General features: G+C 35.8%; 1 protein-coding gene across 1 annotated transcript; it reads right to left on the bottom strand.

Annotated features, from left to right (window-relative positions):
• Window positions 1–1,226: 1,226 nt before the first annotated feature.
• LOC103453320 (uncharacterized) lies at window positions 1,227–3,675 on the bottom strand. The gene is made up of 5 exons (XM_008392859.4): window positions 3,263–3,675; window positions 3,081–3,154; window positions 2,311–2,440; window positions 1,867–2,187; window positions 1,227–1,766 (listed from the first exon to the last, which is right to left on the bottom strand). Exons 1-5 carry the CDS (start codon window positions 3,377–3,379, stop codon window positions 1,494–1,496), a joined length of 915 nt encoding a protein of 304 aa, XP_008391081.1. The 5' UTR covers window positions 3,380–3,675; the 3' UTR covers window positions 1,227–1,493.
• Window positions 3,676–14,080: the final 10,405 nt, after the last annotated feature.

Here is a 14,080-nt window from a genome sequence, read left to right as displayed (position 1 = left end):
AATTACCAAGAATGATCATTTTTTGACATTTAATTGCAGAAATAATCATTTTCAGTAACGTGACGTATTGATTATATATCGACAACACAACGTTGACATAACGACACTTGATCATTTTTATAATCAAATATCAAAAAGTGATTATTCCTGCTAATTACTTTTTTATTTTTAAGGCGTTCAATTTTAATCAAACGGCACCTACCCACCCCGCGTCTTTCCTAGCACCGTAGAGGATCCCCGTAACCGAACTAACCGGTCCGTTATGGTTTGCAGGCACGGCCGCAGAACGGGGCTGAGGTGAGCTCAAGCCCAACTGAAGAGTCCCCACCTAATCCAAACCCAACCCATTCAAACCAACCCCAAACAAAAATTCTTTATTTTGTTTCTTTGTATTATGGAATTAGAGATTTATTAATTAATAATTATGGATACAGGGGTTGTGGAATTGAGGAAAATAGAGATTTCAGCTTATACTTGTGTATACCATACATTTCTAAATTTAACAACTGAGTCACTCAGTATTATGATTTGGTGGTATTTTTCTTCACTTGGAAATGAGAGGTCTTATGTTCGAATCTCGTAAATAGCGAATTCAATACCAAATTAGGTTGCTCATTGTATGACTCAGCTGAACTCTCATTCCCCTTAGTATAAAAATATCAATATATTATAAAAAATATAAAAAATAAAAAATAAAAACAACTAAGCATGTGGTAAAAAAATCCAAGCGAATTTAATGGATGAATCTGAGCCGCCCCAATACTGCTAGTACAGGCTACAGCTGCAAAGTTTTAAACTCCAGTTACCGGCCGGATCAAAATGGTCCGGTTGCGCTCTTCACAGATATGTTTCACAGATTGAGGCAACTTCAACAAGTACAAGAAGCAAGCTTGTCCGAAAAGAGGTTGGTTTTCTATGGGGAATCCAGAGCTCCATAAACACCTAATTCACATCAGTTCTGCCAACCTTCCTTAAGCACAAGCTCACAAGCAGATTCCTCAATATATTTCCGAGAAGCGGTTTCCTCCAAAACACTACATCTTTCTGACATACAAGAAGATCTGAACTGATGATCTATCATTTCCACTCCTCGACCTATCACCACTAGCCTAACTCCATTTTAATGCCACTGAATCTAGGTTTCTTGGAGTTCAAAGTACAAACACAAACAACGCATAATAGCCAAAACGATACCAGTAATCAATTTAGAGCTACTAATCCATAGATTAAAACCCGGTAAAACAGCCCAAGCACTTCATTAAGACAAACACTGAAAGAACACAAAATATGGACATAGACAACCCAATTAGCAGATAGTCCATAGCTCTGGCCGACCCCGTTATAACCTAAAACATAACTCCCAAAACCCACAATGAACAAAAGAAAAGGTCAAATAATATAGTATCACGTCCTCCCGGCACTAGGAGAAAACCAGAAACAAAACCAGACACCATGTGATCAAATAAAATAACCAAGTTAGACCTAACATGATGCTAAACCAAGGCAATGCTGCTCTCTCCACCTGGGGGTTTGCGTACGCCTCCTAAGTAGTCTCGAGCCTCCTTTTTCCCATCCGCAAAGATGTTGCTGCCACTCATCTCTCGTAGTTTTGCCGAACTCAGTGGCTTTTCAGCTGACGATGGAGGAACATTACCCTTGAATATATCATTTCCTGAGAGCTCAGAAAATTTCTTGTCATATATCTTCTTGGCCGTCTTGGGCGCTGGTTCCTCAATGGATGTTATATTGCTCTGACCCCCACCAGGCTATTGCATAAAAACCAAATTCACAAGTCAGATGCTTAATGCCACATAATGGTAACAGATAATGATATGTATCAGGCATAAAGTAACGCAGTTCGCTTACATTAGAAACCTTAACAGATGTGCGACCGTTGGGTGAAGTAGGTTCTCCTATCTCGATGCTTCCTTTCAAGGCCAATGCACGCGGGGCAGTAGTAGTCCTGGGTAAAATTTCAGGAGGGGGCGCAAATATGTCATGCCCACTAAGCTCCTTGAATTTAGACTCAGAGAGCTGCTTCTTCAGCCGTGCCTCTCTCTCTGCTTCAGTTTCCAAGGTCCCACTTAGCTCGCGCTGCTTTGCAACTTCGGGAATGGTGGTAGGCTTTTTAGGAGAAACACCCTCTTCATCACCAAACGAGATATGACTGATTCCAGCAACCGCTTGCTGCCATTTCCGACCATCAGAAGAAAAATTCAGCAAGAGGGTTTTGTGCTAAACAGACATACCACACTATAGCATCTATGTTTTAATAAAGAACCTAAAACTTGACCACATATTGATCGGTACCTGGTACATACGGATTCCGGGTTTTGGGGTAGGGTTCGCACCATCAGCTTCCGCGGCATCGTTTTCTGCCTTCGGTGCAAAAATGCCGCTCCCGGTGATCTCCTTCATCTTATGCGCTGAACAAGGTTTGCTGGAAATTTCATAGTTAAACAATGTTAGAGGTCTTCCATATTACATTCCATTACATATTTTTACCACATCCTGTATATTTTCACTACATAACGTGATTCAAACTTTCCCCAAAACAAAACAAATTTAACATTTTACGAAAATTACAAAACCCATCATAAATCCATACATAAATTCAACATTATAACTCAGTGATTAAAAAATACAATTTTTTTGGGGTGAAATTTGCAAAATTTATACAATATGGAAATTTGAATTATTTATGTGGATTCATAGGCCAATTAATGTAGATCGATCAGAGATCATTGACTCAATCAATCTTCAAGTTTAAAAATCCAATTTCCATATTAAGAAGGGGAAATTTACTGGAAAATACCAAGTAAAAGTTCCAATAGAATATCCAAATAACAAAAAAATAAAAAAAAGCAATATTTCTTTTAAAAACAATTTGGTTAAAAAATTTCCTTAATTTCGTTTTTTTCAAATTCATAAGCATTGAAGGAGAAAGACCTGTTGCAGGTAGATTTCTAATGGCCACAAACAACGAGAACAAAGAAACTAAATTTGGAAAAACACAAATCCCAGAAAATAAAATGCGAAGGAGAATTGGAAAAGCAGATGCAGGAAGAAGCAGATCTGACCGTTTGTTCAAGCTCTCGACCTCTTCGTCCGTCACCTGCCCTCCAAACACCACCTTTCTGATCCCATCCGACGGCTACGATCAATCCCCAAAACAACACCAAACAAACAATGAATCATCAAATCAAAGAACAAAACGAGAGAGAGAGAGAGAGGGAGGGAGAGGGAGAATTTGGAATGTCACCTGGTGAGGCCGAGAGGCGGAGGAGGGAAGAGGAGAATCAGCAGGGGGAGTCTCGGACCAGGTGAGCAGATCCGCGGTGGATGTATGGGGTTTCCTCACCGGAGTGCTCCTCTCCATTTCGGGTCGTGCCTTCGGATTCTCACACCGTCCACACCGTCCGATTCACCACCACCACCACTGTCGCCGGAGCTCGCTGGCAAAATGACGGTACTAACCTCGTTCCGGAACGTTCCTCTGTGTCTGCTCTGGGGTACGGAGTGGAGTGGGGGGTATTTTAATGGCCTTTTTGGAAAGGGTGGAGTTGAAGGGAGAGTAGGAGGAGGTGACTTGGAGTGAGCTACTGACTCTTCCCTTTTTTCTAATTTCCCCCTTTTTTTAATCTTTTTCTTAAAACGAAAGGATTAATGTGGGTCGGGTTTTATTTATACGCAAAAATATTTGAAAACTTGTACCGCGTACAAAGATATGAAAAGGATTATCATCGGATTATTTTTGTGAGAATGACGAAAATTCTTCAATCACATTTTTTTATTATACATTGTATGGTTAGTTTTTATCAGATATTATTTATATTTAATTTTAAATAAAAAAATTTATAATGATATCTGAACTCATAATGTACTATAAACGAATGTGATTTGAGGATCTCAGAATCCTTACAAAGAGGATCCGGCAAGGATCCTCTCTCCTAAGATATGGCCACCCACTGTACAGCCACATAGCGGTTAATTTAATTTGATTCAATTTGAAATCAATAGAAATAATATATATTTATCCATCATCAATTATTTTGATTATTTCATGAGAAATTATGTTAAATAAAATGATAAAAATATCCTAGATTTTTGTCAAACAAGAATTAAGAATATTTTTATCATTTTGATATTTATTTAATTAAAAAATTTCAAGAAATGCCCTCGGTGTTTTAGATTCGGGCGATTCAGCTGCTGATGGTTTGATTAGGAAGGTTCGTTTTTGAAATTTTGAAATCCGGCCCTTGGTTGCGTGGGTGTAGGAGATAATGTTATCAACGGTCAGATCGAGATGACGTCCCCAGAGTGCGAAGGATTTGAAATGCACCATCAAATTATTTGAACACAAGTGGGTTTAATCCTGTGCGGGATGATGTATTTTGGGCTTTAATTTGAGTTCAAGTCTCTTATGTCAAAACTCCTAGTTTTAAGCATAAAATACTTGAAGCATATTACCAAACTTAGTTAATGTCATATCAGTTGAGAAATACAGTAGATATCCTTAAAAAGAAAGTTAAAATTACCATCACTCAAGGATCATGTGCACAACTAGAAAAGTCTACTACATTCTTCTTGAAAACGAGACAATATGTCTTGTAATCGAATGATATTTTAGTCTTCCTTCTCTTTTCAGAGCATATCCGCAGAAGAATCCAATACTTTTTGGTCGTGAATATCTGAATGGGACAAACTGTCATGTAGACGGAAGCCCGGTCTAGCAATATCGAATGAGTGAAGTAGGGCAATGGCAATTGTGAAGCTCTTTCGTCAAGTGCACGATCATGATAGGACTTGAGGAAGATGCCCCAGGCTAACTTCGTTCCAACAGCTGTAGTAAGACGGGGATGGGCCTTATTGATTTCAATGATGATAGATACATTTGGAAAGACTCGACTTTATTGATTTCGACGATGATAAATACATTTGGAAAGACTCAACTCATGAAATCTTCTCGGTTAAAATTACGTACACAAATATAGAAATATTCATTTGGAAAGTAAGAAGACTCTTTGACATCTTCACATTTGCAAAGAATTCTCGACGTAGTTACGTAATTATTGTATGTATAATATCTAAATGACGCAATAAGATTCTTTTCGATGAAATCCTCGTGAACTCTATGTATGTAATATCATTATGTAAACAAAGTCAAAAAGCTTGTTGAACAATATTGAGTTGTTCTGCAAGAACTAAGAAAAACTGCATGATTTAAAGGTCGCCACCTCCCTCCATGTGTATTTTGAGTTGTGAGTGCGTGACCCAGAGGTGCAAAATCTCGGTCTCATTCGTGGGGCAATGTCATGTGTCTTGCCAGCCAGTGTTTCACGTGTACTCTAAATCTTGCGTCAAGCTTCTCTCATTCTCTCCCGGTTTCTCTTTCGTCAGAGAATTCTCCTTTCTTTTTTTCTTTTTCTTTTTTTTAGTATTTCGCCCATCTCTTCTATATATGTATGATTTTTTTTCTTGAACTTCTATTTTGGTAGATTTTCTCCTGAACTAAACTGTTATAATTGACTAATTTCACCGTACGTATAGCGGTACTCATTCACATTTGAAAGGGTGTGGTTTCAATGTTTTAGTCTATAGAGTCTATAGATTGGATTTCCACAACTATTAGATATTTTATTTTTAATCTTAGTCATTCATTTTCCGTACCACTCAGTGTTATGCACTATTAGAGAAAAATTACGTTTTAAGAAATAAAAAATAACTAATAACAAATAAAAATGAAGGTAGGGGTGCTTCTCCAACCATGCTTTCTATTTTTAAGTCAAAATTTAGCTAAAAAGACTATAAGTTACTTTAGGAGCCCCCTAGAAAATTTCGACTAAAATTTTAGAGAGAATTCGAAAAGGATAATACTTGCATTTCATGTCGGGGCTCATTCCCCTCTTGCGAATAATGTATCTTGATAGTACAAGTTTCATAATTGGAACCATTAAATTTCTTAATCTTCATTTGAAGATCACTCCTCCAAAATATCATTTCAATTGAAGATCATTGAGTCATTCAAATGTATAAAAAAAAATTCAACAGTGTAAGTACTAAGTAAAATATTAATGATTAACCATCCATTTATCTAATATGTTTTGATGATTAAACGATCTCCAATTCGAATGATTTTTTGTAGGATTGATCTTCAAATGAAGATTTATAAATTGAACAGTTCTAATCGTTGATTTTACTCTGTCACACCACATTTTTCACAAATGAAAAAATTATTTTAAAATTTGATACAAACTCGTTGGGACATTATCTATATCTCTAAGGCTCTAAATCATGATTTTGGTGTCTTAAAAAATTAATCTAGTTCACCAAACTCGAATTTCATAACGTAGGACGAACTGTTTCGTAACTTAATGAAACTTAATCGCCCTATAACGCTTCTTTCAATCCTGATTTTTCCATAGCAACTTTCAGAATATATTTCCGATGCATAATGAACTTAATATTGATATTTACTTTCTTTTTACACAATAAATACATTATACGCTGGAAAAATATTTTGCAAAGTGCTAAGAATTCATTGCGATATTGTCTACTATGATAAAGTCCTAAAATAATTTTAATCAAGTAAAAAAAATAGAATTGAAAGAAGCGTTATAGGGCAAGGAAGTTTAATTAAGTGACGAAACACTTACTCCTATGTTTTGAAATTTGAGTTTTGGGAAATATATTAATATTTACAACACCAAGATCACGATTAATTTAGAGCTTTAGAGATGTGAAAAACGTCTCAACGAGTCCGTAGCAACTTTCAGGAAAGTTTTCGACATATACTGGATTTATTATTAATACTTTCTTTTGTTTTTCATAAAAATTGATAATAAATACGTTATGCACGTCGGAAAACTATTCCGAAAAGTGCTATGAACTTGTTGCGATTTTTTTACTATGATAAAGTCCTAAAATAATTTTTAATCAAGTATAAAAAGTTAGAATTGAAAGAAGTGTTATAGGGCAAGGAAGTTTAATTAAGTTACGAAACCGATAATCCTACTTTCTTTTAACAAACGATATTATGTACACTAAAATAAGGCATGGACTTAGGGCTAGTTTGGTATTGCTGTACTTTGAAAAAAGCTGCTGTGAAAATAAGTGGCTGTGCTGTGAGAATAAGCGGCTGTGAAATAAATCAGCAGAGTGTTTGGTAAACTTTTTTGTAAAAGTGCTTTTGCAAAAAAAAAAAGCAGTTTGATAGTGTGTCTTTTCATTAAAGGAGCACTGTAGCTCCGTGTGCTTTGAAAAAAAGTCAGTTTTCCAAAGCTGCAAATAGCAGCTTCAACTTTTTCCTTTGATTTCAGCTTATTCTCATAGCAGCTTCCAAAATAAGCCTTTTTTTTTCAGTATACCAAACACTTAAAACTCTCACAGCTTTTTTTCATGGGTGCTTTTTTTTTTAAGCACCTCACTCCCAAACCACCCTTAGTCTTACAATGAGCTAGCAATAATCTGGTTCAAATTCGCCTTTAGCAAGAATCGAACATAAGACGTCTAACTTACAAGTGAAGATGAATACTGCTATACCGTAGTAGTAAATAGCCGTTAGTCCTACGTATTGAAATTCAAGTTTGGGGAAACTAGAATAATTTTTTAAAACACCAAAATAATGATTTTTTTTTTTCGGGCAAACCAAAATAATGAATTATAGCCTAAGATATGTAGGAATGTCTTAATGAGTCGGTATCAACTTTTGGAATATTTTTACGATGTATAATTTATTACTAAATTTTTTTATTTTACTTTAATGTATTATTCGTCGGGAAAAAATATTCTAAATAGTGCTACGAATTTGTTGCGATGTTGCCTACTATGATAAGTTCTAAAATAATTCTCAATTGAAATTGGTTCCAAGTGGAATAACCTGCAATTTAAAATCTATATGTGTGCTTGTCTGACTAGTTAGCAACACTCATCAACTAAACTCATATATGTTAGTTTACTCACAGCAAAAGAAGTCAAATTAAAGTTCAGTTTACTAAAAAGTTCCTAGTTAACTAAGATCCAGTTTAGTTCACATTTTAATATTGACAAGTTTAGTTACAAGGACTTATCTATTTGTGGATAATGATGAGCATATATCACAAGCAAAAGGAAGATGAGTAAACTAGTAAAACGATAAATTGCATGAGATGTTTTTTGCCGGAAAAAACTGACCTTTGGATTGAAAAACCAGGGACTCTCCACTGAGTCCAATCCACTAGTGAAATCAAGATTCTTACAAAGTAACTACACAAGCTCAATTCCTAAATATTAATGTACAGAGTAGGTTATACCTTTGTACAACCTTGCATTTCACGAGGTGAACTCCTTCGGTCTACACGAAGTGGCAACTCCTCAAGAGCTCTTCACCTTGTGGCACCGAAATCCATTCAACTTATGCAAATGATGTTATGATGAAGTTGATGCAAATCTGTATTCAATATCTAGTCAATTTTACCAATCAAACACTTAAAAGATGAAACTGAAACGAATCCAAAAAGAGGTCAGTTCAAAGATTTGAAACTTAAAAAAACAAAAACTTGACCTAAAACAAAGATCAAAATCACAAAAGCAATGCTACCCTAATATGCAATGATGTGGGTACTTAGTGCATGAGTGTGATTTTGTGGCTAGAGTTTTCAAGTAAGAACTCAGGGGCAACTCACAGCTAAAAACAACCATTATTAGAAAATATAAATCTTCTAGCCAATCTAAAATGAAACCCTAGATTGTGCTTTTATAATGGGCTAATGTTTGAAACAAAGCGAGGGGATGGAAAGGCCATGTGTTCATGTGCAAAAGCAATCAGAAAAGATCTAGGGTTAAAAAAGACTATCGGAAAAAAAGTTGTCGGATGGCCCATGTAGGTTGTCTTAAAATGTGTGCCCAACTTGTGTGAAAGCAGCAAGAAGTTTTGACGAGACAGAATCACTAGACAGAATGTATTGGAAATAATGACATGAAGTGCATATCTATGAACAAACTTTTGATGTGAGAAGTTAAGCTCTTAAAGTGATATTTCCAGCAGCATGATCCCAAAAGTAGTAATTTAACCCTAAATCTAACTAGAAAATGTGTGGTACAATTTACAACATTTGACAAGGGAAGCCAAAACATTAAAACTAGACTTCACAATCTGCCCATTTGGCTTTCCTTGACAAAATAACCCAAACCCTATATCTAAATTCACTCAACCTCACTCAAGAGAATATAAGGGATGAATCTTGCAAAGAAGTACTCTTGACAAAGAACAAGTGACAAGTTATCATGGTTAAAGCAATTGCAAAAAAGTAAATTGTTTAGCATATTGTTCATGATTGCAACATAACACAAAATTTTAAATTCCATTTTTCTCCCCAATTTAGTCATGGCAAAGACAGAGGATGTAAAATGAATGATATGCCCGTTTCATTAAACAAAAGAAATTGACATATCAATTGAGTTCAACAAAGAAATAACCACCACCATAACCAGACATATACAAAAATTATCAACTAAAACATAACATAACGGAGTTTAAGCACATGATACAATTCTCAATACCAAAATATATAGTGCACAAATCAATTTAAGGGATATGTTCAAGATAACCAACAACAACAAATACCAAGAGTAGCACAACCACATTATACAAAAAAAAAAAAAAGGAGTTTCAAATTACAACTTAAGCACAGAAATCTAACAACTTAGCAGCAAAAAAATGAACTCCCTCATAAGATGTGCTCTCCTAACAACCTACACTCACAAACTACATTCCCCCATTAGTTCACTCCACATATGGTAGAACTCCTCGGATTGAGATGATGCTTTCGAGTGAAGTGGTGAACCAGTAGCCTCGGTTTCCTCAGCAAAGTCTTCTTCAGGATCTTTTTTAGGGTTTTCTTCAACTTCATTCTCTTCATCATCTGAGTATGTAAACCTTACATGCTTTGTCATGAGAATTGGATGAGAGGGAGATTAATGAACTTTATGAAAGGTTCATTTACCCTTGGCAGCAAAGATGATAGTCATTTTTACATCAACATCACCAAAATGACCAAATGTAGTAGCAGAGAAATAAGAAGCAGATGATGAGGCCACAAGACATTGGGGTGCAAGTTTAGATTGACGCACTGACGATTGAGGTACAAACGATGATGGGCCCATAGATGATTGACTTAAGGATTATGGTGAAGATGAGTGACTTAAACGAGGTAGGGATGAGGACTGACCCAACTTGGATTGAAAATCCACAAATTACTTACGGAGAGAGTTAAGTTTAGATTCGAGATAAGCAATTTTTCTCTCTTGAGAGACATTTAGTGGTGGAAAAGGACAAGAATCACCATAAGCAACGACACACATCACATTGCTCAGGTCAATGAAACCTTTGTCCAAGTCTTTAGTGGATCAAGGCCAGACATCATCCGATCTAAATGGAACCCCAAGACGTTTATAAATGACGGTAATTAGACAAGGATGGACAGTGGACACACACTGTTCTTTTTCGAGACGATTGATCTTGGACATATTTGAATGAAATATTAAGTATCCAAATGGGACATTAGAAAGGCTCAACATAGCATGTAAAACTTTGGCTGACTTTAAGGTGCGATTTCCTTTATTGAACGTACATAGAACATTTCTACGAAGGAAATCAGACAAATTGCTATAGAAAAGCTTGAGGCAAGACTTAGATCTTTGATTTTGTATCAAAGGAATGGAAGGGTCTAAATAAGCTTCACGATGATAGGCTTTCATGTCATAGTAACTTATGATAAAGTCAAAGACATGAATACTAAAAGCATTTGATAAATCTAGACCTAGGATATCACAAATAACACGGGAATCAAAAGATACTTAAATGCCTCGAACAAAGACTTTACCTTTAAAGTCCCGGAAATTTAAAGGGACATTAGCATAAAATTCTTAAACAACCGAAAGATTAAAAGAGGGAGGTGGAGAGTTCACCTTCTGTAATATTAATGATTGATGAGATCATCAGAGAGCATTACATCCTGAAGAGGAAGATCATCCCAGATGATTTTTTCTTTCAGGAACTACTTTCCTATGAACAACAACTTTATAGAAATTCAAGGTCTGAGTAGTTGGAAAAAATTGAAGATCGACGACAATAGATTCATTCGTAGTAACCTTGGCAGATCCAGACCATGTGTGCTGACGAATAGGTGGAGAGATTGAACTATAATGGTGAGAGGAAACATTTCTCATAGACATGATTAGGGTTTACAGCACAGAGAATATGAAGTTCAAACAAGGGAAGGGCCTGGTAAGAGAAACCACCCGGCTGAAATGAGGTGAAAGTGAGAACCTAGAAATTTTAGAAGGTAAAAGCCTAGGATACAGTGAGATTAATATGGGCCCTAGAGATGACATAATCGGTTGAGATTTGGAAGTGAACACATAAAATGCAAGGACATAAATACACTTAATGAGCATATCATTTCTGAAGATTACCTGACACTGGACAGAAAGAGAAAACACCCAGTTTGAACACAATTTGGTGCTAACTAGAGAGAGAATCACACTAGGTGAACTCCTTTGTGCAACTTTGCCTTTCACGAGGTGAACTCCTTTTGTATTCATGAAGTGGCAACTTCTCCTAAACTCTTCACCTTATGGCATCGAAATTCAATCAACTTATGCAAATGATGTTATAATGAAGTTGATGCAAATCTGAATTCAATGTCTTGTCAGTTTCACTAGTCGAACACTTGAAAGATGAAACTCACGCGAATCTAAAAAGAGGTCAATTCAAAGATTTGAAACTTAAAAAAACTTGAGCTAAAACAAAGGTCAAAATCACAAAAGCAATGCTACCCTAATATGCAATGATGTGGGTACTTAGTACATGAGTGTGATTTTGTGGCTAGAGTTTTCAAGTAAGAACCAAGGGGCAACTCACAGCTGAAAACAACCCTTATCAGAAAATATAAATCTTCTAGCCAATCTGAATGAAACCTTAGATTGTGCTTTTGTAGTAGGCTGATGTTTGAGATAAAGAGATGGGATGAGAGGCCATGTGTCATATGCAAAAGTAATCAGAAAAGATCTAAGGTTGAAAGCACTCTTGGGGAAAACGCTGTTAGATGGCCCATGTTAGCTTGTCTTAAAGTGTGTGCCCAACATGTGTGAAAGCAGCGAGAAGTTTTGATGAGACAGAACCACTAGACATAATGTACTAGAAATAATGACATGAAATGCATATGTATGAACAAACCTTTGGTGTGAGAAGTTAAGCTCTTGAAGTGATATTTCCAGCAGCATGATCCAAAAAGTAGTAATTTAACCCTAAATCTAACCGGAGCATGTCAGTATAATTTACAACATTTGACAAGGGGAGCCACAAAAAAAAAAAAAAAAAAAAAAAAAAAAAAAAAAACTAGACTTCACACCAATCAAGTACAAAAAATTAGAATTGAAAGAAGCATTGTTGGGTGAGGAAGTTCATTAGTTTTTTTGTTATAATTTTTTTATTTAACAAATGATATTATCTACACTAAAGGGGAGGGGGTTGGGCTTAGCTTCACAATGAGCTAGCAATAATATGGTTCAAATTCGCCTTTGGTGAGAATCAAATATAAGATCTCCCACTTACAAGTGAAGAGGAATACCACTAGACCGTAGTACTAAGTGGCATGAAGTTTATTAAGTTACAAAACACTTAGTCATGCATTTTGAAATTCAAGTTGGAGGAACTAAATTCAATTTTTAAAGCGAAAAAATGAGATTTCAGATCTTAGGTACGTAGACAACGTCCCAACGAGTTTAATTTCAAAACGACACGTTGCGGCATGTTAAGTGGATAACCCGCTATTAGGGCCTGACAACGGTCTTCTCAAGTGTTGCCACATGTATGTTTCTTTTCTTTTTTTTTTCATTTGGATTTAAGTTTTTTTAAGGCTTATTTTTTGCTATGCTCTTTAAAACTTGATTTTAATCTCACTTTCCCCCTGTAACTCAAAAGTCGTCAGTTTACTCTCTAAAACTCAAAATTCGCTCCAATTTGCCTCTTAAACTTGATTTTGATCCCATTTTGACCCTTGAAACTCAAAAGTCATCATTTTACCCTATGAACTCAAAATTTGCTCCACATTTCCTTAATTCTGTTATGTGAGTTCGATTTAGGTGCACTGGGCTAATCAATTTTTTTTTTAATTTTTTTTCCATCTCTGCAAGTCAAGCACAGCAACCCCTAAAAATTTCGATTCTTAATTTCTTCTTTTAAACTTAAATTTTTTATTGTTGAATATTAAGGCATAGTGGAGATTTTTAATCAAATTCATTGGCACATATGGCATAGTATTATTGGGTGGTGGGTTCCACATACATTTTAGGGGGCTACCTTTGAGTTTTTAGGGGAAGAGAAAGAGTCCACAAGTCAAAGTAAAACGAATTTTGAGTTTCAGGATGTAAAGTTGTGCCTCTTTCATTACCGGGGCAAAATGAAATCAAAATTAAGTTTCAAGAAGCATATCTAAAAATAAGCCTTTTAACCAATGTTCCCTTTAAAATATTAGAATAGTAAATTAAAACTCTCTCTACAATCCCTTAGTCTTCAAGCTTTCCAGGTCCTTAGGTTCTCTCTCCCTGTCTCTCTAGCCTCCATCTTCCATCAAAGAATTTGGGATCTTCAAAAACTATTTTATGGCAAAGGAGCTTCGCAACTCCAGTAAGAAATTGCAGGTGGCCAGAATTTGGACACTTCCATGCCCACCACCACACTCACATCTATTAGTAGTAGCGAAGGCATGAATTGTCGCCAAGGGGGAGGGGGTGCAATTTAAAAACGCAAAAGGTTCCAAAAAAATGTAGACAACCAAATCCTTTTACATAATAGACAATATCAATGTCATTCATAATGTATCAATACAAACATGTTACAATTGTTGTCGGTGAAGTTTCATGTTATGAAAAAGTCGTATAATAAGGCTCATTATCAATAATAGGAAAGCATATCTCTCAATGTAAACAACTAAAATATCACTTAACAATTGATCTCCTAGTGATCTCCCATTTTGTTACCAGAGGTTTTTGAGAATATTCATAGTAGAAAATGCTCTCTCCACCAAAGTAGTTGCAA

This window comes from Malus domestica, chromosome 08 (genome assembly GCF_042453785.1).
Source record: "Malus domestica chromosome 08, GDT2T_hap1".
Lineage (NCBI taxonomy): Eukaryota > Viridiplantae > Streptophyta > Magnoliopsida > Rosales > Rosaceae > Malus > Malus domestica.
The sequence above is the reverse complement of the archived record's forward strand: the minus strand, read 5'-3'. Positions and strand labels throughout refer to the sequence as shown.